The 26,348-nt window shown below is 39.5% G+C and overlaps 1 protein-coding gene and 1 pseudogene across 5 annotated transcripts in view; one reads left to right on the forward strand and one right to left on the reverse strand.

Moving 5' to 3' along the window:
• Positions 1 to 26,348, forward strand: part of RBPMS (RNA binding protein, mRNA processing factor) — a 166,694-nt gene that overhangs the window by 35,917 nt on the left and 104,429 nt on the right. For 2 of the 5 annotated variants that reach the window (XM_042983128.1, XM_042983129.1), the window contains exon 1: positions 22,923 to 23,063. The exons of 2 other annotated variants lie outside the window; for them this stretch is intronic. In XM_042983128.1, coding sequence (XP_042839062.1) covers positions 22,990 to 23,063 — 74 coding nt within the window. In that variant the 5' untranslated portion in view covers positions 22,923 to 22,989. Of the gene's footprint in view, positions 1 to 22,922; positions 23,064 to 26,348 lie in introns of those variants that run through there. One more of the 5 variants, XM_015542784.2, reaches the window with a different exon arrangement.
• Positions 19,865 to 20,544, reverse strand: LOC102965743 (annotated as a pseudogene).

Consider the following 26,348-nt stretch of genomic DNA (forward strand, 5'->3'; position numbering starts at 1 on the left):
TTTTAAAGCAAAAGAGGGAGAGTGCTTTAGAAGAAACTAATAGTAATTTATAATAAGTGCCCTAGCCCTAATAACTTTGATTTCTAAAACTGCACTTGAGGTTTAACTGTATGGTTATAGAACCTATGCATAAACTTGGCAAATTTTAAAAAATGTGAAATCACATATGTCCCTTTGCCACTGTTGGCAGCATAGGCCAGAATCCTACTTCTTGCTCTGTGCCTGTAGTATCTCTGAAGGGAAGAAACAAGTCGATGTCATGATTCTCTGCTGTCACGTGGAAACAGCGTACTGTGCTTGAGAGGTGAAAGCAAAGAAGAGGCTTCGTTATGTGTATCCCTGAGATGTACTTTTGGGGCACATTTTTCAGATCTTATAAAGAAAGCCAATCTTTTAATGAATTATTTAATAATTTTTGATCCATTCCCCTAAAGTACATTACAAAATATGTCCACAGAAATGCAATAGTGACAGCATTTTAAAAAGGCCGTGTGGAGAGACTCCTGTTTGAGTTGGAGTAGCTCCGTTACTAACTGGATAGAGTGGGGTAATCGTCTCAGTGATTCTTTTACATGTGTTTAACAATATGTGGATTAACATCATATTGAATAAGCCAGATTTGTAGCCTTCGTCTCATCTTTATTGTCTTGACTTAGATATGGATGAAAGTGCTATGAATTTTAAAAGTTTATTTTGATGGGGCACCTGGGTGGCTCAGTCGGTTGGGCGTCCGGCTTCAGCTCAGGTCATGATCTCAGCATCCGTGAGTTCAAGCCCCGCATCAGGCTCTGCTGACAGCTCAGAGCCTGGAGTCTGCCTCAGATTCTGTGTCTCCCTCTCTCTGGCCCTCCCCTGTTCATGCTCTGTCTCTGTCTCAAAAATAAATAAACATTAAAAAAATAAATTAAAGTTTATTTTGAGAGCTCACGGGAGTGGGGTAGGGGCAGAGACGCGGAGAGAGAGAATCTCAAGTAGCTTCATGCCATCAGCACAGAGCCTGATGTGGAGCTTGATCCCACAAACCGTGAGATCATGACCTGAGCCAAAATCAAGAGTCGACCCTTAACCGACTGAGCCACCCAGGTGCCCCAAAAGTGCTATGAATTTTAAAAATTCCTATGTGTTCTTTTAGTCCAAAAAGATAAATTAAGCACTTGCCATGTGCTTAGCGTTGTGTAAATGGCTGGAATTTAAAGACAAGTAAAACAAGGCTTTTTTCTTAAAATGAGAGCAATGAAAAGTGAAGCAGATAATTGCAGTGCATGGGCAAGTGATGATTTGTGGGTATGATTTACCTGTAGTCTATAAATACATAAAATTGGTTTTAAAAGGAACCAAGGTCTGCTTCCATTAACTTGTAGCTCTTTTAGTAATGGTGTTTATCAGTATAGTTATTACCGATCATACAGTTCTATTGTATCAAGTGAGAGCTTAAACATTTTTTGGTTTAACTTCCCAAAGACTACTTTTTTGTGTGTGTGCACATGTGTCGGGGGGTGGGGAGGGGGGTACCAATCTGATTTGTTAATGGAATTTGACAGAACATCCTATAGTTCTTTAAACTGACACTCCAACTAGAAGTAACTCTGAGTTAACTGCTCAGAGTCTTTGGTTAGATGGAAAACAGCAAAGTAGCCTGCATCTCCTTGCTGTGTGTGTGTGTTTTGTTTGTTTTGTTTTGTTTTGTTTTGTTTTACTCAAGACAGCCTTACCTGGATCTCTTCTGATCTGGTACTGACCAGAGCGGTGCTCACAACTTCTTTCAATGTCCACTGGAAATGTTGATAGCAAGGCCTACTTAATTCCTGCCCAGACTGTGAAGTCTGGAACTGTGAAGTCTGAGGAACTTGCTTAGTTCCTGTGACTGCGACAACTATGTCCATGAAGGTAGTTAAAGAAGATGGTAATGTTAAAGTCGGATGGGTTTCATTAATAGTGTGTGAGAGTGTGGTGTGCAGGTTTGTATGACTAGCTTAAAATCAGGGTAATAGCTATTGTAATAAAAGCAAGTACAGCTTCTGGCTCATTTGTAACTTAGCAATAGTTTAAATTCATTATTTGTTACTCACCGCTTTATTCTTGTTAGGATAAGGCAAGGAATAAATAAATGGAAAAAATCATTACACAATTGTTTTCTATTTGGCTAAATTGCAACACAGGAAAACAACAAAAGAAAAACCCTTTAGCTTCGACATTCCATTGACCCAAGAAAAATCACACACACTCCGAAAACAGCTTTTATTTAGAGAGCTAGACTTCTCTGGAGTCTTCTCATGTGGATCATTCGATAGAAATCCAGTGCAAGCTTCTGCTCCTCTAAAATGATGATGTCTTTTGCCTAAGAATAGACAGACCCTTCTTTCAGTATAGAAACCAGATAAGCTGCCCTACAGTGATCCAAATAGCTAGCGGCTTCACCCCAGCCCCACTCCCAAACTTGACTAACAACACAGCAATATAATTTTACCGTTTAAAACTTGGCTGACCCAAACATGAACTTTTAAAGAAAACAAGAGTCATGACTAAAAGAGATTCCATTTCTTTCCGGGGCCTAATTTAAGATGACTTTCCAGAACTTTGAAAAAACTTATTCTTCCAATGGCCACTTAATTGTGAAACAAAATAAACACCTACAAGGGAGGCAAAATCTAGAGTTCTCTGTGTTTGGATTTTAAAATATTTTTGGGGGGGAGGGTGAGGTTTTTCTTTCTAGGGTTGTCCTATGTAGTTGGGAATAGTTTATCAGGTTCTATGAATTTTAAGGGCAATGACTTAGGAATAACTGATAATTTCATTTCTTAAAGTTTGCCCTGTTAAGCTTTTTTTTTTTTTTTTTTAAACGTTTTATTTATTTTTGAGACAGGGAGAGACAGAGCATGAACAGGGGAGGGTCAGAGAGAGGGAGACACAGAATCCACAGAATCCGAAACAGGCTCCAGGCTCCGAGCTGCCAGCACAGAGCCCAACGTGGGGCTTGAACTCATGGACTGCGAGATCATGACCCAAGCCGAAGTCGGCTGCTTAACCGACTGAGCCACCCAGGCGCCCCTGTTAAGCTTTTCTTAAAACCTGTCTATTCTGCGTGTCCTGGTTATTCAGAACCACTGAATGATGGGTCAGGACCCTGGTGGGCCAGGCTTCTAGACCCTCGCCTGTTGCACTGAACAATACCACCTTCCATCTTGTGTATGCCTTTCCAAACATTTGGAGATGTGATCCTAGGGAACGGAACAAACAGTTTTCAGGAACCACAAGATAGTATTTAAGGTAGCGCAACATAGTGTTGCACAGGCTTTAAGTCAGACAGGCCTGGGTTTAAACCCACACTCTGTTTTGAGGCTTTTTCTTTGGGTAAAAGGAGCCTCATTTGTCTCATCTGTAAACCAGGGATAATTATATTTGCAGTGGCAGAATCATGGGGATGATTACGTGAGCTAGTATATGCATAGGATGAGATCAACCGTCTAGTACTCAGGAATTCATGAAATGGTAGTTTTTTGTTTTGTTGTTGTTTTTAAGTAGGCTCCATGCCCAACATGGAGCTTGAGCTCATGACCCTGAGATCAAGAGTCAGACGCTCTACTGGCTTGAGCCAGCCAGGTGCCCCGGTAGTTGTTTTTATAATTGGCTCATTGTAAGTATTGAGTTGGCCTAAACTCCCATGTTCTGATTTTTGTCATTATATACATGACTCTTGTCCTATTTATGTATTCTCTAAATGATACCTTCCAAGTATGAATGACTTCAAGAATAAAATGAGCATTCAGGCATCTCAGGTGGTCCTGGACCAACGTAGGGACTTCTATGAGGTGATCGAGCTTACTTGTTTGTAGTTTAAGCAATTTTTTTTTTTTTTTTACCTTTTTAGAGACCTAAATCAATAAGTCCCTTTTACCTTTCTAAGCAGTAAAATCAGGGAGCTACATTAGACGGTCTCCAAGTTAAAGTAACTCTGAAATTCTGTGATTGGTATTAGGCCTAGTAATAGAACTGGGATCTTTTAATTTTTACAACCCTTAGGAAGTTAGTTGTATCAAGGATTATTATGAGAGTGGGGGTAACCATGAGTGGTCTTTTGTGCCCACTAAAAACAGAAAAAGAAGTTGGTGTTTGATTCTACCATATTTGCAAAAATAACTCCTTCCTCACAAACACAATTTCGTTTTCCAAGTATAGGTTTGTTTTTTTTGTTTTTGTTTTTGTTTTTGTTTTTTTTTTTTGCATTGGCAAGCTGTTTATGAAATTCCATTTAACCAGCAACTAAGAGCTCTCATGGGACTGGGAAAGGAAGACCTCTCCATCCTCAAGGAATTTATAGTGTAAGCAAGGCTGAATGATACAAAATGAAAAATGTCCTAAAACATGTTTCTAAGGGCCAAATTTTCAAAGACACATGTCCATGTGGTCCAGGTGGTTGCTAACTCCTTGTGAAGGTGCTAATTCAGAATACATGCTCTCTGGAGGCCTTTTAAGGTGTGTTGCTCTCTGATTTGGTTAATTCTCTTTGATAAATATCATAGACCTTTATAATCCAGTACTACTAGTATTTTATGATACATGATTTTATAAGTTCTATGCCTTTGCTATAATTTAGAATCCCGTTCATAATCAATAATCCTTGGGGTGCCTGGGTGGTTCAGTTGGTTAGATGTTCTTGATTTCAGCTCTGTCTTGATCTCATGGTTTGTGGGTTTGAGCCCCACATTGCGCTCTGTGCCAATAGTGCGGAGCCTGCTTTGGATTCTCTGTCTCCCTCTCTGCCTCTCCCTCGCTCGCACTCTCTCTCTCTCTCTCTCAAAATAAACAAACATTTAAAAAAATAATCCTTATGAAGCAAGAGTACTGTGTCGGTGATCTGCATAGATAACTGGTTGCTAGGGGAGACAGCAGCCAAATGGGGATGTATGTACAGGGTTGTATGTCCGTGGGGGGTAGGGTGATGATGAGTTAGGGAAGATTACCTCAAGAATGATCTCGAGGTTTCATAGGTAAGTCATTGAGAGAAAAAGAACCTTTGGCAAGCTTATTTGAATCAACAATATATTGATACAAGGCACAAAAATGTTTTTGGAATAATAAACCTACTCCTTATACAGGGGAGCTCTAAAAATATTTTAAATGTGCTGTCAGATTTTTCTGAGCCTTTTTCCCCTTCAAGCTACACATCTTTACTTTCTTCAACCATTTATATATGCTGTAGTTTCCAGTTTCTTAACAGGCCTGATTGCTCATGTCTGGGTCTCCAGCTTGTTTGTCCCTGCCAGTCTTCAGATAGGATTTTGTGGTCTTGAGCACAGCTTGATAAGAGCTGCAGAACAGGTTGGCAAGTATCCTGTTTCTTTAACATAACTGTTACTTAAGACTTTAGTTTTTTTTGTTGTTGTTGTTAAGCAAGTTACCTGTCTCCTTGCTTCTCCAAGGCTGGTGTATGTGTGGTTTGCCACAGCTTTGCCTAGAGTGCCCTTGCATTCCTTTCATGCAGTTATGGTTTGCTTGTGTTTTTGTTCCGAAAAAGAAAGCGATGGATTCATTGTGTTGAATTGATAGGATTGGATTTTATACTACCAGAGATCCTTGCTCTTGGGCACTTAATAAATGTTTCCTGAATGTAATTGAATAAGTAATGAACCTTTAAATGTCTACAATCTTTGTTATATGTATAGCAGTTTGACCTAGAGTTGCCAGGATTATAGGTCAAACATTAAAATTGATCTTCTCCAGTTAGATAAACAAGTTTACTTCAGAAGAATTTTGCATTAAACTTTGAATGCTCTTTAAAACAAACAGAAATTACATTGTTTTCACTTAGGAAATGACTTATCTGCTCAAGTTTGTCTTAGAGCACAATTTGGATATTTTTCATTCTCATCTTCCTCTTCCCTTGTTGATAAATAGCCCGATGGCTTTTGGTAAAATAATAGTTAATTAACAGGGTTCTCTAAATAGTCTGTAAATTTTCTTTTTTAATTTTTTATGCTTATTTTTGGGGGGGGGGAGGGGCAGAGAGAGAGAGGGAGACACAGAATCCAAAGCAGGCTCCAGGCTTGGAGCTGTCGGCACAGAGCCCGACATGGAACCTGAACTCACAAACTGTGAGATCATGACCTGAGCTGAAGTCGGATGCTTAACTGACTGAGCCACCCAGGCACCCTGGTCTGTAAAATCTCTAAGCCAACTGCTTGTCTTACAACTTTTCTTTCCAAGTTTTAGGATGGTTATTATAACCTTCATTAGGTGCAAAATATAAGTAGATTTGTCCCTTCTGTCCTCCCTGTGTTGTGGAGTAGACTGATAGTCCATAGAATCAGAAGTTGATGATAGTCATTATTTCAAGGGTTAAGAAAAACAAGAGCTGCCATTTTACATGAATGACCTTCGGGTAAATGCCATTTTTGAAACATGAACACCATTTTACCTGAAACTTTTAAGTAAGTGACTTGGGTTGAGGAAATATGGGTTGAAGCAAAAGTATAACTTGATTTCACCTTTTTTTTTTTTTTTTTTTTTACAGAGGAAAGGGAGAATTCCCATTTACCTCTGCAATTGGTATTACTTAGTTCTTTATCCTAACACGTGGGGTGGGAGGGTAAAGGGAGAGGCATTTCAAGTACAGATACTATATTGTTTTATCTTTTTATGTTTCTGTTTCCCTTTGCATTAGTGATGGTATTAGCGTGGATATGCTACAATTTAGGGTAAGTTGTGTTCTATCCAGAGCTAGAGATAGGAAGATGTGGTCTTATTAAAAAAATTTTTTTTCCTGTGGAGAACTATCTGAATTTACTTAGAAATATCAAAAATAGTCTGATGCTATAGTACTTGTGGTTATTTTGGCCTTCCTTATTTTAGATGAAGCTAACGTGAACTGTAATCAGTCACCATCTTCAAGGAAATAATGTTTGGAGGATAAATTTTGTGTGCATCATCTAAAAGCAAATCTCTTTAATCACAAAGCCAAAAGGAAAGGATGTGTTCTTTTTTTCCATGTTTCCTGTTGGATCTTAAAGCCGAGTTGGAGGAATCGTGAATTGGCAAATTCCAAGAAATGAAGTAATTTTGATCATAAAGCAAAATCTTTTCCTTTGAGAGTCCTTTCTCAGGGTAGTATAATGATGTGGAGGCACTGATTTTATTTACAAAGAGAGCCTTAAGTAGGTTGACCTTCTAGTGATTGTCTCCAAAAAAAAAAAAAAAAGGAATGTGGTGGGAAAATCTTTTGACATTCTGAAGATCTGTTTTTAATTTTTTTTTTCTTTTAACAGTTTTTATGTTTTGAGAGAGAGAGAGCAAGAGAGCGGGAACATGAGTGGGGGAGGGGCAGAGAGCGAGAGAGACACACACACACACAGAATCCTGAGCAGGCTCCAGGCTCTGAGCTGTCAGCACAGAGCCCAATGCGGGGCTCGAACCCACGACGCAAGATCATGACCTAAGCCAAATTTGAGCAATCAGCCTACCGAGTCTCTCAGGCGCCACTGAAGATCTGTTTTTCTAAAAGGAGTAAAAAGTTCTTCCTTACAGTTAATCTCCCATTCACTTCTGTCTTGCTAATTGCCAGATTCTTTTTTTAAAAAATAACTTAAAAATTTTAATTGTGGTTTAAAAAAGATATAATTTGCCGTCTTAACAATTTTCTAAATGTACAGTTCAGTTAGAGTCAGCGTATTCATGTTGTACAACATCTCCAGAACTTTTTCTTGCAAAACCGAAACTATTTACCTATTAAACAACTCCCCATTTCCCCATTCCCCCCCCCCCCCCACCCCGGCAACCACCACTCTACTTTGTTTCTATCAATTTGTCTACTTTAGATATCTTACATAAGTGGAGTCATACAGTAGGTCTTTTTGTGACTGGCTTTATCTAACTTAACATACTGTCCTCAGGTTCATCCATGTTGTAGCATATGTTAGAATTTCCTTCCTTTTTAAGGCTGAATAATACTTCATTGTATGTATATACCGCATTTTCTTTGTCCATTCATTTGTTGATGGGCATTTTTGGGTCGCTTCCATCCCTGGCTATTGTGAATTATGCTGCTGTAAACATGAAACATCTCTTTGAGATCCTGCTTTCAGTTCTTTTGGATGTATACCCAGAAGTGAGATTTCTGGATCATGGGGTAATTCTATGTTCAATTTTTTGAAGAATTGCTGTACTGTTTTCCATAGAGGGGGCACCATTTTACATTCCTACAACAGTGCAGAAGGGGTTCAGTTTCTCTACATCTTCAGCAACACTTGTTTTATGGTTTTATTATTATTATATAGTAATTGTCAGTGTTTAACACTAACCATAACCATCAAAGTTTTCAGTGTCCTGGGGTGTACAAATATGAGATTTGTGTGCTGTCTAAAAAGCTAGAGTGTTTTTTTTTAATGTTTATTTTTGAGAGAGAGCATGAGCAGGGGGAGGGGCAGAGAGAGAGGGAGACAGAATTTGAAGCAGGCTCCAGGCTCTCAGCTGTCAGCACAGAGCCCAATGTGGGGCTCGAACTCATGGTCACAAGATCATGACCTGAGCCAAAGTTGGACGCTCAACTGACTGAGCCACCCAGGTGCCCCTAAAAAAAAAAAAAAAAGCTAGAGTTTTAAATTTGTTTGCTTTCACTTAAAAAATATTTTTCTAAGTTTTATTTATTTATTTTGAGAGAGAGAGCGAGCATGAGCAGGGGAAGGGCAGAGAAAGGGAGAGAGAGAATCCCAAGTACCTCTGCACTGTTAACTAACAGCGTGGAGCCCAACATGGGACTTGAACCCACGAAATGTAAGATCATGACCTGAGCGGAAATCAAGACTCTGGCCACTCAACCGACTGAGCCACCAGACGTCCCTGTTTTCTTTCACTTTTAATAGGTTTGTTTCTTGATGTTCATTACAGCCAGTATGGGACTTTTTAACCCATGTAGAAGAAAGCAGTGCAACATTATGGTAGCTAAAGTTGCACATCTCAAACTTGGCACAACTATTATGCTGATACAAAAAAAATAATGTTCAGTAGAACGGATTGTGGGGAATGCATTCATGTCCTACAAGTTTACAAACAACAGGTATACCTATATAGTCGATGCACCAGGGTGTTTCTTGCCCATTTATGGAAATGTTCCAGATACTGTACAGTCCAGGAAGATGGATAAGGTGGTGGATCTACTCAGCTCTCTAGTATTTCACTTCTTCCATCATAATGCCTAATTTCCATCCTTTCTTTGTTTCAAAGTCTTTAGTAGCAAAGTGATTCCTTGCTGTTAAATCTGAGAGATGAACCCTTCAAAAAGAGAAAAAAAAATCCAGTATTTTATGTTTGATAGATCTGTCATCAGTGTTAGTTTTTTATTTTCTGTATTGTCTTAATATTGTATCAGAAAGAGCTTTATAGTCTGCCTCATGCTGACTACAGATCATTAGAGAATCAAGTAAACTTGTATAGAAGATTGCTGGTAAGTTCTGACCAAAGAACATGCAGGGACTAACAATTTTAGAGGATACTTTCTTGGACCTTTAATATGCCAAATGTTCCCGCTGGTGATATAGGCATAAATAAGCCAAAATATACAAAACATTTTAGATTCTTTACACTACATTTTTCTTATTCTCTGCCTCTCCAGATCTTTAGTGGCTTTTCACCATTGCCCTGCATTTTGTAACACTACCATGTCACTGGAAGGTTTTCCTCCCTCACCCCCTCTCCTCTGACTGGCAGCTGCAGAATGCCGATTTGGTGGCGCTTTATCTTGTTTCTGTAAACATTCTTGGCGAGTCACAGCCTGGTGCTTTTTTTGTTTGTTTGTTTTGTTTTTAACTTTGTTTATTTTGAGAAAGAGAATGGGTGGGCAGAGAAAGAGGGGAGACAGAATCCCATTCTGTCAACGCAGAGCCTAACTGGGAACTCCATCTCCTCAATCGTGAGATCATGACCTGAGCCAAAACCAAGATTGGGAAGTTTAACATACTGAGCCACCCAGGCACCCCACATCCTTGTCCATTTTATTTTATTTATTTATTAAAAAAAATTTTTTTAATGTTTGTTTATTTTTGAGATCGACAAAATGTGAGTGGGTTAGGGGCAGAGAGAGAGGGAGACACAGAGACAGAAGCAGGCTCCAGGCTCCCAGCTGTCAGCACAGAGCCCGACGCGGGTCTCGAACCCACGAGCTGTGAGATCATGACTTGAGCCGAAGTTTGGACGCTCAACCGACTGAGCCACCCAGGCGCCCCCTTGTCCATTTTAATTGCATTTCCCACATCCTCCGCCCTCAACCCTGCGTCTTCCTGGAACACTTCCTGTCTTGTTAACAGTGAGGCTGAGTCTCAGGTCTTCATCTCTTTGCCGGCTTTTGTCTTCCTCCCACCGACACTGCCTTCTGGGAGGAGCCAACCGCAGAGGTGGAAGCCCGATCTGGATCTGGCGCGCAGCCCCACTTCCGGTAGCTTCGCCTCAGCCTGCGCCATGTTGGGAGAAGGTTGTGGGGGCGCAGAGAACCCAAATACTTGCAAGGGTTGTATTTAAGATTCGTGAAACCGGAGGAGGGAAAGGTGAGAGGATGGCATTTTGAGTGATGGGAGTGACTGAACCGGGACTTTTGGGAAAGGCTATAGAACGATTTGGCGATTAGCCCACCTTGCTGGTGAGATGACTCTTAATCATTAATTTTTTGTACACTATAACCTTTTTTTTTTTTTTTTTTTTTTTTAACCATGGTATTGTCCTTGGACACCTTTGTTCATAATGCTAGCAGCAGCTCCTCAGTAGGGAGGACAGTTGTGACACTTAATGTTCTGTTGACTAACGACCTGCATCTGGAGGAATGTGCTGGAGGATGTTGGTGGTTTTAAAAATATTAGAGTGTGTCCAAAGTTGTTTTTTTACCTTAAAATATATTACTTTTTTTCTGAAGCATAACGATGGTTTTTTAAAAGATTGAAAAAAATAAAAGGATTTCTGCATTAATTTTGTTAATTATGGCTGGAAAACCAAAAATCTCATCTATGTAATGTAGAAGGAAAAGTCTGCATAGGTAATGGTTAAGAATGCAGGCTTTGAACTGTTGGAGTTGCTGTAATACTTAATCATCTTTTTTACCGTGGGTGGGTTCTTTAACCCTCTGTTTCCTCATTTGAAAAATAGCTTCTATCTCACAGGTTTGTGGTAGGGGTAATTGAATTCATACAGGTCTACACTTCCTTACCTGAAATCCTCAGGACCAGATGTGCTTCAGAATCTTTCAAATTAAAAAAAAATTTTTTTTTTAATGTTTATTTATTTTTGAGAGAGAGACAGAGTGAGCAGGGGAGGAGCAGAGAAAAAGGGAGACACAGAATTGGAAGCAGGCTCCAGGCTCTGAACTGTCAGCACAGAGCCTGACGTGGGGCTTGAACTCATGAACTGTGAGATCATGACCTGAGCTGAAGTTGGACGTTTAACCAACTGAGCACCCAGGTGCTTCAGAATCTTTCAGATTTTGAAAGATGACACAGTACGTAACCCAAAGATAATAAGCACAGTGAGGTTAAGGTAGCACTTTAATAATTAAGCACATTATGTCTGTAGTAAAGCAAATAGTTAACACTGAGTGGGATAAATTAAGGCCATAAGTAAACACTTCAGGTTCTGCTTTGCCACCCATTGAGTTTGCACATACAACCTCTCTCTTTTCAACTCGAATTAGACTTTGAGAGCTTTTAGATTTTGGAATTGTGGATTAGGGTTTGTGGATTCACATGTACAAAGCATTTGTAAACACCATGTAAATGTTAGGTGCAAAACTGATTTCTTCCTATACTTTATAACTTTTGGTTTGCCATTATTTATAAGAATGTTAAATAGACGTTAAATCTTTGTAGTTTAAAGTGGACAAGGTAGGCAGCCACGCGTAACCATATGTATTTTTCACATATTACTATTGCATTTGGGTTTCAAGTCTACTCTTCCAGTTGTAGAAGAACAAGAAAGAGGATGAGGTGGAACATAAAAGTTCTCTGTTCCTCTTAACTCCACTTTGCCTTTCCTACTTCCTCATAGAAGATCTTTAAGTACATCTTCAAAGATTTTAAATAACTTCTGAAATGTTTTGTTGTTGTTGTCACTTGTGGCTTTTGCCTTGACTTGCCTCTCTTAGTTTCACCTTAAATTATGCACACAGAGAAAGCCACCCTGTGGATCTTAATCTTTTGATCTGCTTTGCTGCTGATGGATCATTTCTGGGACATCTAGTGGTGTAGAAAACCTTAAGTTTAAAGGAACTTAAGCACTGCTAAGATTTTAGCTTTCTTGTCCAAAGGGAGGAGCCTCCTGAGTTTATGTCTGTGGGGTTAGATATTTTGTGTGAACTCATGGCTGTGTTATGATTGGCCTGAAAATCTGGTACATCTTATCCTATTAAAACCTTTTGAGAATCTATTAAAGCTCTTATAGTAGGAAATAATTTGACCTTTAGATTTTCATCTTCTTTGTCTACCTAATACATGTGTTATCTGGTTGAAGCTTGACCAGAAGGAGAATGTGGAAATGTTTGAAAGAATAACAAGATAACCAGATACTGGAAGCAGAAACTGTATACTCTATAAAAGGACAAATTTAACATTTCAAGGGAAATGTTATATTTATGTCTGAAAGGAATAGTCCTTGACAAAAGTAAAGACATAGGTATTTAGATATTTCAAGAGAATAACTTCTTCTAGATTAGTTTGTTAACCTGTTGTCTGAACTATAAATTCTGTCTTTACCTGTAAATCAGTAATCCATATGTTCCTAAAAAGAATTATTTTCTCTAGGAAAGCAGATAATTGAGGTTTTTAGGTTTTTCTTTCTCCCTAACATTTATGATTTTGTTGTTTTTTTTTTAATTTTTTTTTTAATGTTTATTTTTGAGAGAGAGAGAGTGCGCAAGCAGAAAGAGAGGGAGACACAGAATCCAAAGCAGGCTCCAGGCTCTGAGCTGTCTGCACAGAGCCTGACGCGGGGCTCAAAACTCATGAGCTGTGAGATCATGACCTGAGCCGAAGTTGGACGCTTAACGGACTGAGCCACCCAGTCCCTCCTCTTCCTTCCTTCCTTCCTTCCTTCCTTCCTTCCTTCCTTCCTTCCTTCCTTCCTTCCTTCCTTTAACATTTTTATTTACTTCTGAGAGACAGAAAACAGATCATGAGGGGCAGAGAGAGGGAGATAGAATCTGAAGCAGTATCCAGGCTCTAGGCTGTGAGCACAGAGCATGATGTGGGGCTTGAACCCACAAACTGTGAGATCATGACCTGTGCTGAAGTTGGCTGCTTAACTGACTGAGCTGCCCATGCCTCTTCAGTTTCTCTATAAATGTATTTGTGTGAGGATTTTGTTAAAGCGGCAGTGAAATCAGTTGAAACATACCAATATGACACACTAAACATAATTTGGATAGTTCACAATTGCCAAAGAACACCTGCTTGAAGTAAACCTTGTTGTTGTTGTTTTTTTTAATATAAACTAATGTGTTACTGTTTCATATTACAGTAATGTGGTATATTAATTTTAAAGGTGATTTTATATTGTGTTTAGTAACTTCTAATTTACTTTAACTTTCATTGTGGTTAATTCATGAGGTAGATTAGGTCAGTTAGTACATTTTATTTTTAGCAGTCTCCCAATATTTTCAATCTTTTACTCCTTTCACAAGTAAGAAACAAGGCCAGCAATTGATAAGGGGGAGGCATTTTTGTTTCAAACTAGCTACTCAGAAACCAAGGAGGTTAACTAAAAAAATAAGATATTTTAGATTCTTCTGTTTTCTTTTTTTTCTTATGTTTATTTTTGAGAGATAGAGAACATGCAAGCAGGGGAGGGTCAGAGAGAGAGGGAGACACAGAATGTGAATGAAGCATGCCAGGCTCTGAGCTGTCAGCACAGAGCCCGATGCGACTCAGGGCTTGAACTCATGGACTGCTAGATCATGACCCGAGCCGAAGTCAGATGCTCAACTGACTGAGCCACCCAGGCTCCCCAGTTTCCCCAGCTTTTTCTGTTTTTTATTTAAAGATTTAGCAGAGTTAGGTTAATTTTTCAGTCCTCAGCTTAATAAACTTATGTTTAAAAAAGGGATGATATTTAGTTGTAGCCTGAGAATAACTTCCTGGGGTATGTATATGCACATGCATGCAGTAGGATATTGACTGCAGCAACAAAAAACAAAATGTGGCTTAAACATAATAGACCTTTTTCTCTCACCTGAAAGTCTAGGATAGTGGTTCATGGTAGGTATGTGGGTCTGTATTCGACAGGGACTCTATATTGTTGTTCTGCCATCTTTAACAGGTAGCTTTCATCATATGGTCTAAGATAGCTGCTCCAGTTCCCACCATCATATTGTCTCGACAACAGCAAAGAGGGAAGAAATGCTCCCGTTATGTAGGCACAACTTAGAACTTGCAGGCAGCACATCACATCATTGGTCAGACCTTGGCAATATAATCCTAGTAAGGGAGTTGGAGAAATTGTGTGCCCAGCTAAAATCTGAAATAGGAAGAATAGATATTGGAGAAAACAGGCAGTTCTTACTAAAGTGTATATTGTATGCAGTGTTTAGTTAACTGTGGATAGTCATCGTTACCAATATTTACCAAAATAAGAAAAGATTCACCCACTCTACAACCATTGGGATCCATAAAGTGCAACTCTTGGATAGCCCAGAAGAATTTCCTTCCAATTGGTCACACATGGAGAGATTTCCTAATTCTTAAGAAATACATGGTGGAAAAAAAAAAACAAAAAAACAAAAAAACTAAAGGTTAAAAAATAAAAGTCCTGCATCTGACTTTCATTGAGATACTTTTAGAACTTCATTGTGTCAGTATACAAAATTTTACCTGTATGGTGTTTTTAACTTAGCAGTGTATCGTGGACAACTCTATATCTGCAATATAGGTCTACATCATTTAAAAAAGAATGTTATATAGCATTTATTTGAGGGAAATTTTAAACATTGCTGTTAATATAAGTGTCACATACTTCATTTGTGATTACATTTTTTTGCCAGATGATGAATTATAGACCGCTCCCTGATATAAACAGGAGATTTCAAAAGCCTCTTAGTTCATTTTGTCCTTTTGCCCGAAAGCCATAGTCTTCTGGTGTTCCTAGATTTTGTGTGAGAACACATACACATGCTGTTAGAAGTAAGTGGGTTCTGCCAAGATAAGGAAACAACTGAAATGGTTTACGATGACAGTGTCCACTGCTGAATTCAGAATGAAACATTTTAAAAAAAGGATCTATTTTCTGGCTATAGATGACTTTCGTGTAATTCTTTTCTGTTAATTAGAACACTAGGATTTAACTAATGTGGTGTAGGTCAGTGAAACAGAAGTTAGTTAACCTGTGCCCATTTTTCCGCATACTGTGTTAATGCTGTAGTATTAAGCATGTATGAAGGTCCTGCTTTGCACGGCATAACGTACAGCCTAACGTTCTTGGTGGAACACCACAAGATGGTTGCAAAGTGACGTCTTTCCAGGGTTTGGCCCCTGTGCTCTTCCTACCATTGCCATGAGGATCAACTCTCTTACTCTTTTCAGTACTAGTCTTAAAATCAGCTCCCTTTCTATTCCTTCCACCTCTTTACTACGTTGCCTCTCAAGTTCAAGTCAAGGCATCAAGGCACCTTATCAAGTATAGAATTTGAAATGGAAGCAGCAGTGCTGAAGAAGAGGGGGTGGCTGGTAGAAATTGGTAAGAATTTGGAAAAGTATAGAGAACAGTGGGTAGAAATAGGTGTAATGGTATACAGGCCTCGACTTCAGGAGTCAGATTTTGAAAGTTTAAGGTTCGAGTCTTGGCTCTGTCACTTTATAGTTTGTTACAAGTTACTTAAGCTTTCTGAGCCTCAGTTTCCTCGTGTATAAAACTGGGACAGAGAGAAGACCTAGTTTATCTGGTTGAAGTTCAGATTAAATGCATGTAATAAAATGCTTGTAATGTTTGGCAACTATTGTATACAACTCTATATACTCTTCATTTCTTCCCCATGTCTAATCGAAATTTTGTGAGACCATACTCATAGGAATAGGTTTTTCTATCCATTGTTTATCTTGTCTATCATCCCTCCTGCGTGTTCTCTGGAGTTGAAGTTAGGCTTAGAAACTGGGGGGTGGGGGGGGGCACCTGGTGGCTTAGTTAAGCATTGGTGAGTTTCATTCTCATTGGTGGAGCTTTGCATCCGGCTCTCCACTGACAGAGGGGGAGCCTGCTTTGGACCCTCTGTCTCCCTCTCTCTGCCCCTCCTCCACTTGTGCATGCGTGTTTCTCTCTATCTCTTGCACACACAAACATTTTTTAAAAATCTCCTCAGAAATTGGGGATATGGCACATTGTGTTTATATTCATTCAGGTAGTAATGCTGGAGAAGAATGACAGGTGACTTTTGCCAGGGAAAAATGGTTTCTAGAGCAGTGCTAATTCCACATTATCAGGCTTTTGAATAGTTTACCATTCTGGCATCTATTCCTTAAATTTTTTGAGCCTGATCAAGAGTCAAAGAAAAGAAATAAAGAGAAAGGAAAATGCGAACGACAAACTTTGTAGCATTTTTAAACTTGAGTTTTTAGTTAAAATAGGAAACCTCTAACGTGATATTTTCTGACTTGGTCCTTCCTGTGGGGCTAAGAATATGTTCTGATATCTTGAAGCAACTTGAATAATGTCCCCTTTCTCCCTGTGGCTCTTAGTAGGCCATCAAGTCTGTCCTCTTCACACACCACTTCCTCTCAGGAGACAGAAGCGAGCATTGTTGCCTCCACCCCACATAGGGAGAAACTGGGCCTCAGGGAGGAGCAGAATTATTCAGATGTGACGAGGAGGCCAGATTCTAGGGAGTTTATGCTTCTCTGATAGTCTCTTTAGTACTTTTCCATTGTTTTAGAAAGAACTCCTTCAGGACCAGAGTATACGGTTTTATGGGCAGAATTTGGTTTCAACAGAAAATCATGAAAAATTACAATTTACATTTAGTTACACTCTAAGTCAACTAGGATGTCCTGTTTAGAAGCAGGGCTCCAAACCTTGTTAAAGAACAGTTTATCTTGCTTTTAAACAAATGGAGGTATTACAAGAGACGCAGATGGAAAGCAGGTTGCCACATCAAAATAAATTAAGACATGGTTTCCTTCTCCCAAATAACTTTCCTCTTAAAACAACGGGTAGGAGAATGGGTTAAAATTACAAAATTTAGATTGTTCTATCTAGTCACTTTACAATCAGGAAGTATGAGGACTAGTCAGTGTTTTAATATTTGTTTAAAAATACACTGCTTTAAAAGCCCTGGAGGTAGAATATTCAATCCCTTGTATGGTAGTTCCTAAGAAATAATAATTAAACAGTTCAGCATGAAATGAATTTATAGATGGACAACTTTGGGATTAATATTCTCTTCCAGGTATCCTTATCTTAGTCTGGTGGCAACTCTGGATGGTTACAAACTCTGTTTGCTTTTATTCCCTAACACCCAGAACTAGACTTTGAGGAGGAAGGTAGGACAGACACTGTGGGTGGCCACTGCAGGTAGGGGCTAGAGAGTGAGCAGAACCCCATGCCCATACCTGTGATGTTGGCTGGGAAGTCCCAGGTGGCCAGTGAATGGTAGCTTTTGGTAGTTTCTTTCCACCCAGCTGAGATCTTCAGTCCCAGTTCCTGCCTTGGGATTTGTGGTACTTGGATTATAGAAGTCATCACATAAAATTCTGCATAATATTTCCAGAACTGCAGTACTATGAAAAAATAACAGGAGTTATAAATGCTGGCTGGCATGGCCTTCCGTAACAACATGGGTAAGTGTAGCTATTAATTGGTCTGTCACTTATGGTTTGATTTGGTTTCTCATTGCCTGAAAGCAGTAAAAATGTTTTCTTAAACCGAGGGAAAACATTTCATTTAAAAATAGAAAAACTTTGGAGTGAAGTTATTTTTCCTTAGCCTTTTATGATACTCCCTGATGAAAGGCAGGTGTATTTCTTTAGCAAAAACCCTACTGCATATATTAAAATGAGTAGAAAACATCAATAAGTATGGTAACTAGCCAGCATTTTAATATTTGTTTAAAAGTAGAGTGTTTTAAAAGCCCTGGAGGTAGAATAATCACTTGCATGCCAAAAGAAATGTTGGGGTCTTGAACAGGCCCTGGGCGCCTATAACATAGCAGGTTTTTTTCATAACCTGTTCTGTAACAGAAGTAGGCAGGCCACAACACGTTTCACTGGCTTGGGCTCCTGAAGTCTTTAGATTTACACCTGCCGTCCCAGTGCCGTAAGCCTCAGGAGATTTCTTTTTCATACTTTCCTAACCTTCTGTCTGATAAACTTCACTTATAAAATGATGTAGATCAGGTATTCTGCCACTGACACAGGGTCTGTACTCCTGGGGTTTTATTGATTAGGCAAGACGGAAATGTCTTTCGTTATTTAGTGGGTGTTTTTGGTATAGGTTGTGTGAAGGTTGTCTGTCAAGCAAAGCAAGAATGCCTTGTGCAGGAACTAAGTTAAGATTCTGATAGATGTAGATTATTATCTCCCCCTCCCCCCAAACAGTTTTCTCTTTGGAAATAGTTCCCATTATTTCAGGCTCTCTAGAGGTGTGAATGAGGCTAGTGTCTTTTCTCAGGGAAAACTGCCATTTTACAAGAGTGTCCCAACAAGAAACAGTCTGTTGGTGATGGATGTATATGATGAGAATGAAGAACGAGCGAGAGACTGGGGATTTCTGTGGCTTTTGGGGTCTAATTTTATTTCTGGAGGTATTTAACCCACTTGTTTTTAAATTGTTTAATATTTATTTTTATTTTGAGGGGGGGCGGGGAGAGAGAGAGAGAGAGAGAGAGAGAATGAATATGAATCCCAAGCAAGCTCTGCACCATCAGCATAGAGCCTGACCCAGGGCTCAATCATGACCTGAGTTGAAATCAAGAGTCAGTTAACCAACTGAGCCACCCAGGTGCCCCTATTATTTTAATTTTTAGAAGTTCATTTATTTATTTATTTTTTAAAGAGACGGCCTTTATTGTAAGGATTTTTACACTGAACAATTCAAAATGTGGTAAAGTTTTCTAGAATTTGCTGATTTGTATTTAAAAGAACTGTTGACAGGGGCGCCTGGGGGGCTCAGTCGGTTAAGCGGCCGACTTCAGCTCAGGTCACGATCTCGCGGTCTGTGAGTTTGAGCCCCGCATCGGGCTCTGGGCTGATGGCTCAGAGCCTGGAGCCTGCTTCCGATTCTGTGTCTCCCTCTCTCTCTGCCCCTCCCCCATTCACGCTCTGTCTCTCTCTGTCTCAAAAATAAATAAACGTTAAAAAATAAATAAATAAAAGAACTGTTGACAAAGATTCACCAGAAATAATCTGAACAAGTGAGAAAATACAGTTGATACTATTGAAACAGTAAAATAATTCCAGGACGTATGGCTTATCCAACACAACAATACCTTAGATGCTGTCACTGATAGGAAAACTGACTGTTTCTTCCTCTTCTAAATACACAGTAGTATAATTGCCAATATTCAGTCACTTCTGTTCTTTCCTGAATGTATAAAAGTTAAAATACCAATTAAAAAACTAATATATCTTCTCTTTAAATGTTTCTTACAGATACAATTTCATTATTTTCATTCAATAGTGGTGTGGTTTAAGAGATTTTTCGTTCACAAATCAAACAGTCCACTCAAAGGGAACTGATAGTCTGTATGCTTATAGTGCAAATAAAGACTTCAGAATGCAGCAACTGACATTTCTAAAATACAAAACAGATAAAATCCTTAGGAGATACATGCAAAAAGCTCTACTGGGCAGCTGGCCACAGAACTAGAACATGGGACTGGTGATTCCAAGGGGACTCCAGGTGCTTCCAAACTCAACTTGAAATCTCATCTTAGGCTTTGTATTTTGCTTTTCCAGTTTCACTAATGACACAAATGTGATTCGAGGCCCTGAAGTATTCATTGTAGTCAAGGGCATATCCTACGACAAACTTGTCTGGGATTTCAAATCCAACAATGTCTGGTTTATAGCCAACACTTTTCGAGGTGTCCTCTTCACCAGCAAGCTTGCAACCTTGACCATCTTTGGATTATGCTGCTTGACCATGGAGAGCAAGGAAGGTTTGCATTGTTTCGCCAGTATCAATTATATCCTCAACAATCAAGACATTCTTTCCAGTTAACGTTGAGAGATCATCTCCACCAATTACTTTTATGTCCCCTGTTGACCGGTCATTATAGTAGCTCTTCAGTCTGATGAAATCTACAGTCATAGGAATGGATCCATCATTATTTCTGTTCCATGCTTTGATATAATCCAGCAGGTCAGCAAAGAATTTATAGCCCCCCTTGAGCACACAGAGGGCTACGATGTGATGGCCACCCATCTCCTTCAACATGTCTCAGGCAAGATGCTCAGTCCTGTCCATAACTAGTCCATGAGAAATAAACACCTTTCCCAAACCCTCAGCGTAATGATGAGGTACACAAAATAAATCTAGGTCATAACCTGGTTCATCATCACTAATCACAACGCTGGGGCTGTGGGTCGCCATAACAGAGCCGATGGGCACACGTGCTGAGGGCAGCCAGAGGAGGAGCAAAAAGTTCATCTTTTGAGAGAGAACTCGTGCATGGGGGAGGGGCAAAGAGAGAGCTCTGAAGGCTTTACACTATCAGCAAGGAGACTGATGCGGGGCTCAAACTCGTGAAACCTGAGATCATGACCTGAGCCTAAACCAAGAGTTGGACAGTTAACCAGCTAAGCCACCCAGGTGCCCCACACCCTTTTGTTTTTAAAAGTCAAATTGTTAGTTAATACTACAAATCTCTCCTGTCTTCTGGGGACTGCAGAATGGTTTGCTGGGTGCAGTGTTGATTTGGGAATGGTCATTAATCTGGAACCACTATAGAGTTGTTCCGTGTTTCTTTTTCATCATTGTTTTAGTTCTAGTATTTCTAACTTTCTCAGATGTTACATCTCTGCTCAGCAGCTTTCAGGAATGAAGCAGTGGTCAAAGGTTATTAGTACTAGCATATAGAACTTATAATTCCTTCTCAGTGCTTTTTCCTTCATATCACTCTACCTTACTCTTTTCTTTTTAATTTTAATTCCAGTATAGTTAACATACAGTGTTACATTAATTTTATTTATTTACTTATTTATTTTAATGTTTATTCATTATTGAGAGAGCAGAGCATGAGCATGGGAGGGGTAGAGAGAGGAGACACAGAATCTGAAGCAGGCTTCAGGCTCCGAGTTGTCAGCACAGAGCCTGATGCGGGGCTTGAACTCAAAAACCGTGAGATCTGAGCTGAGGTCAGACACTGAGCCACCCAGGTGCCCCAAAGTGTTACATTAATTTTAGGTGTACATTGTAGTGCTCTACCTTCCCCTTTTGTCAGTTGCCTCAACAAGGTTACATTTCTGCTAACTCACTATAGGTTGAACTTAAGAGGAAGGTGATGATTAGAATGTATTGTACAGTCGTCAGTGCTTAGCTATGAAAAGTATGGGTGTTCCACAGAGGCCTGTTACCTCTATTCAGAGGTGGCCAAGAAACTAAGGTCCGTCAAGTCCAGCCAATGTGAAAGCAGGACAGAATGACTAATTCATGTTTGATGTGCGGACATGATTGTAACTGGGCATTACCATTGACAGGCATCCAAACCATAGTAAACAAAATACTAGCTATCATGCAGAGAAGAGATAGGGAGTTGCTAGGTTAGAGCACATATTCATCACTGGCATTTTGTCCAGATACTAGATGAACAGGACTGTTGGCATCTAAATTTATTAGCTCTCCCCACCTCTACTCACAAGAATTTTCTGTTAGTGCATAGAAATGGTACGTTTTTTCATTTCCTTCTGTATAGTTCCTGTAATTCTGTCATCTTTGACTTCTGTGGTGATGCTGGGTAAAGATGCCAAATGGTTTTTGTGCCTCCTATTTCTGCCAGTCAACAGGATGTTTATAGTATTTACTGTGGGACATACATCAGGACAAATAGCTTTTAGCATCAAACCATCATTTGTTATATCAGACTGCATGACGTTAGCTCCTGGCATTTGTTTGTATCATATGAAGGATACTTAGCTTTTTATATAGAAATTGTCCTTTTCATACTTAATGGTTATTGTTTGTTAATTAAAACTTTAAAATCTCTTCCTCTCCAAAATGTCAGTGTCTTACAACTTTTAGGGAAAATTATGAGTACTGTTCTTAACAAGTATCTCATACTGTCTTTGAAGCATGGCTGTTTGGCACAGATCTCTTTTTTCCCCTATCCTGTAAGAGATACCAAACTTTACTAATCTTTGTGACTTTTCCAGTAGTATTTCTCAGTGTGGGTTCTATGCACTGCCTATAGCAGTATACTCTAAAGCTCTTGCTAAGATTGCAGCCTCCAAGGTCTTGTTCTTTCTTAATCAGAATATCCAGGAATGAAGACCAAGGATCTTCATTTTAAGTAATCGTGTTGTCCCTGTCATCCTTAGGCACATTTAAATTTGGGTGATCCTTCCCGTAGAAATTTTCTAGCGTGGTCTGTGGACCTGGCAGCTAGCTAGAAATGTAGAATCTCAGGCCCCACTCTAGATCTGCTGAATCGGTCTACATTTTAACAAATTTCTATGTGACAAATTTGAATACTGATTTACCACTTCTTACAAGTAGTAAGTTCTCATTAATCACTCCTTGCCTATTGGCTCGTTGATCTGCTTCTCAGGCTACTTAAAACACCCGCATACTTTTAACATCTCAGAAATTTAGGGAGTGTCTCAGGAGAATTACTCTCAATATTTTCAATAAAGGATCATAGTAAAACTTCATTGTGTCACTAGTTTAAGCACAGCTTGAGTGATTTCCTCCTAAATAAATGCAGGAGTACCTCATAAAATATAATTGCAAATCTGTTTCTCAGACAAAAGGGTCTGATTCTTCTCTGCCTGTGTGAAATTCACTCTGGGTCTGGCTCAAAGACCTCTGCTCCAAGATCAAGCAATGCCTTCGCAACAGGCCCTATGGCATTTGGCAGTGAGAAGCTTTCAGGGGCCACAACCTCATCTCAGTTGGGAGTAAGTATAATTGAATGTCGTTTGTATGTTCTTTTAAAACTAGAAAACCTTCCTGTGGATTTGGTGATGTGTTATGTTTCCCAAATATGTCTGATCAGGAGAATCATCTGTTGCTTGTTAAAAATCCAGGCTCCTAAGCCTGAATCAGAATTTCAGGAGGTAAGATCTATTTTCTGACCAACAGTCTGGGCTTTCTTGCGATCAGGCATATGTAAAACACTGAATTATGTGACCTATTCTCCGGAAGATTAGCTTTCTGATTATATTTTTTGGAGCTCTTTATAGCCTCCCTTTTGGTTTTCTTGAACATATAGTGCCCTGAGAGCATGAGAGAAGCCGTTCAGGATTGTGAGTTTAGTATTAACTGAAAATCGGAAATGGAGATAACTAAGTACTGTATAATAGTGTCTGTCAGGGATTTAACAGTACTTGATTAGTTCTTTCATGCTTTCTATATTCCTTTGAAAATGCCTTAAAGATGGTCAGTAGTATGTCCATTCTACCTGTGGAGAGAGGAGAGAGAGATCTAACTAAGGTGGTGAAGTAACAAGCATCTAGGAGTGTTTGAGGAGTGTGTGCTTGGCAAGCATCTGTGGAGGGAAAGGGGTGGGGTTAAAGTTGGCATTTGCCATCTCTTATCGAAGAACCTCACGTTTAAAACTTGAATGTGCTTTAACCTCAGAGGTGAAACTTCTAAATAATTACTATTTAGAGAAATGGTGCTCCCTTTTCCTTGTAGTTAAACACTTCATGAGCCATCTTTTCTGAACTTCGCAGAAGAAACCTGGTTTTTAATTTTTTTTTGTTTGTTTTGAGAGCGACAGAGACCGCGTGAGTGGGGGGGAGGGGCAGAGAGAAAGGGAGAGATGGAGAATCCCAAGCAGCATGGAGCTCGATGCAGGGATCAAACTCACGAAACTGTGAGATCATGACCTGAGCTGAAACCCAGAATCAGATGCTTAACTGACTGATCCACCCAGGGGCCCCAGAAACCTGGTTTTTAGAAAGAAACAAAATTGACCTCTAACTTAGGATTAGCGGCCTCATTTTATCTTGAACATTAAGACAAAAAGGTAATACTTAAGAAACAGTCTTAGAAACCACTGAATCTGTTATTTGTGTAAAACCATGATTAAATTAAGTAATGTTACCTAGTTTGGGATCTCAAATTCTTATATTTTATAAATTTATGGTTTAAAAAAATTTTTTTAAATTTTTTTAATGTTTATTTATTTTTGACAGAAAGACAGAGCATGAGCAGGGGAGGAGCAGAGAGAGAGAGAGAGAGGGAGACACAGAATCCAAAGCAGGCTCTAGGCTCTGAGCTCTCAGCACAGAGCCTGATGCGGGGCTCAAACTCAACAGACCGCAAGATCATGACCTGAGCTTAATTCGGACGCTCAACTGACTGAGCCACCCAGGCGCCCCTCTTTTTTTTTTTTTTTTTTTTAAATGTTTTTATTTATTTTTGAGACAGAGAGAGCATGAGCCAGGGGAGGGATAGAGAGAGAGGGAGACAGAATCTGAAGCAGGCTCCAGACTCTGAGCTGTCAGCACAGAGCCCGACGCGGGGCTCCAACTCACAGACTGTGAGATCGTGACCTGAGCTGAAGTTGGATGCTTAACCAACTGAGCCACCCAGGTGCCCCTGGTTTTAAGTTCTTAATTGTTTTTGTTTTTAATTTTTTTTTTTTTTGCGTTTATTTATTTTTGAGACAGAGAGAGACAGAGCATGAAGGGGGGAGGGTCAGAGAGAGAGGGAGACACAGAATCTGGAACAGGCTCCAGGCTCTGAGCTGTCAGCACAGAGCCTGATTCGGGGCTCGAACTCACTACCCCAGATCATTACCTGAGCCAAAGTCCCACACTTAACCAACTGAGCCACCCAGGTGCCCCTTAATTGTTTTTAATGGATAGATAAAAAGGGAGCCTTTTCCTCTTAGAATTAAAACCTTTCTATGCAATAATTTAAATACTACCCAATTATGACTTTCTCCAGGATGAATGTATCATTCTTAAATGTCAGATGCAGGAGGAAACTTAGATCCCTAATCTAAGGAGATTTAGATCCCTAATTCAAGATTATAGTGATAGGTGAATAAGATACGGTATCTGCTCTCAAGGAATTTATGGTTTAATTGGGAAGGACTTAACTAAAGCCCGTGAAGCAGTTTGGGAACAGAATGAGACACATGACGGTGGAACAGCAGTGCAACAGGAGTTCAAAGAAGGAAGGAGAGAATTGGAGCACTTGCAAGAAACCTCCTTCCTTGGCAAAAGAGAAGACTTGATTTGGGCTTCTAAGTCCAGAAGTAACCTTTCTACACAAGTGAAGAATAAGTATGAAAGAAAAGGCTGTTACCCTAGAATTAAGCAAGGTGTGGTGTTAAGATTCACCCATTAGAGCAAGAAAGTGCTCAGGGAAGGAAGAAAAGTGGCAGAAGAGAAGGGAATAATATTTATGGAATGTTTATGTGGTGAGGAAACCGATTTTGTTAGTAGTGCTGATTGTGAAGTCAGAAAAACAATAGTTCTGTTATAGTCTTTTCTAAAATCTTGTGTGTGTGTGTATGTATACATTTATTCTGTTTTTTAGAAATTTTTGAGCCATAAGGTGACTGCAGATAAAACCTAAAATTTTTGATGAACGGTGTACTTTCCACCGCAGATTAAGACATGTGGAAGAAAATAAATGATGCTTGTGCTAGCCTTAGAGGGTCATCTAAAGGTTGTGGGCCAGTTGTCCAAGCACCGCTTACAGCTGGATGGTGTCAGAGGGAGGAGGGCATGAGGTTAGGGTTCCATAGTCCTCTTGCCTGGGCTCATAGTACCTGTGATACAATTTCAGGTAGCAAAAAAAAAAAAAAAAAAAAAAAAAAAAAGGTATCATATGTGGCATTAAGCATACTAAAAAGATTTTTTTTTTTTAAGTCATGGGTATATTGTAGTTTGGTATATACATACATTGTCTTAGATTTCTGGTGAGGTTTTATATTCTGTTGTATTCAGAACATAGGGAAATTCTTCCATGAGGTGCCAAATAAATTACACTTTGATAAATAGCTTAGGAGAATAGCCATTTGGAAGAACAATTGAGACGTTTTGGCAAAACAGCATATCTGGGATGTTGGTTGTATCTTCATTTGGTCATATTAGAGCACAGACTCTCTGGAACTGTGATAACTGTTTTAGATGTGCATATCTGAGTCTGTATTCTGGCTAGAGCTGGGCTGGCACAACCAGGTTCTAGGGAGATCACCGACAGGTTGAGTCATGTCCACTCTG

The sequence above is a fragment of the Panthera tigris genome, chromosome B1, assembly GCF_018350195.1.
Source record: "Panthera tigris isolate Pti1 chromosome B1, P.tigris_Pti1_mat1.1, whole genome shotgun sequence".
Classification (NCBI taxonomy): domain Eukaryota; kingdom Metazoa; phylum Chordata; class Mammalia; order Carnivora; family Felidae; genus Panthera; species Panthera tigris.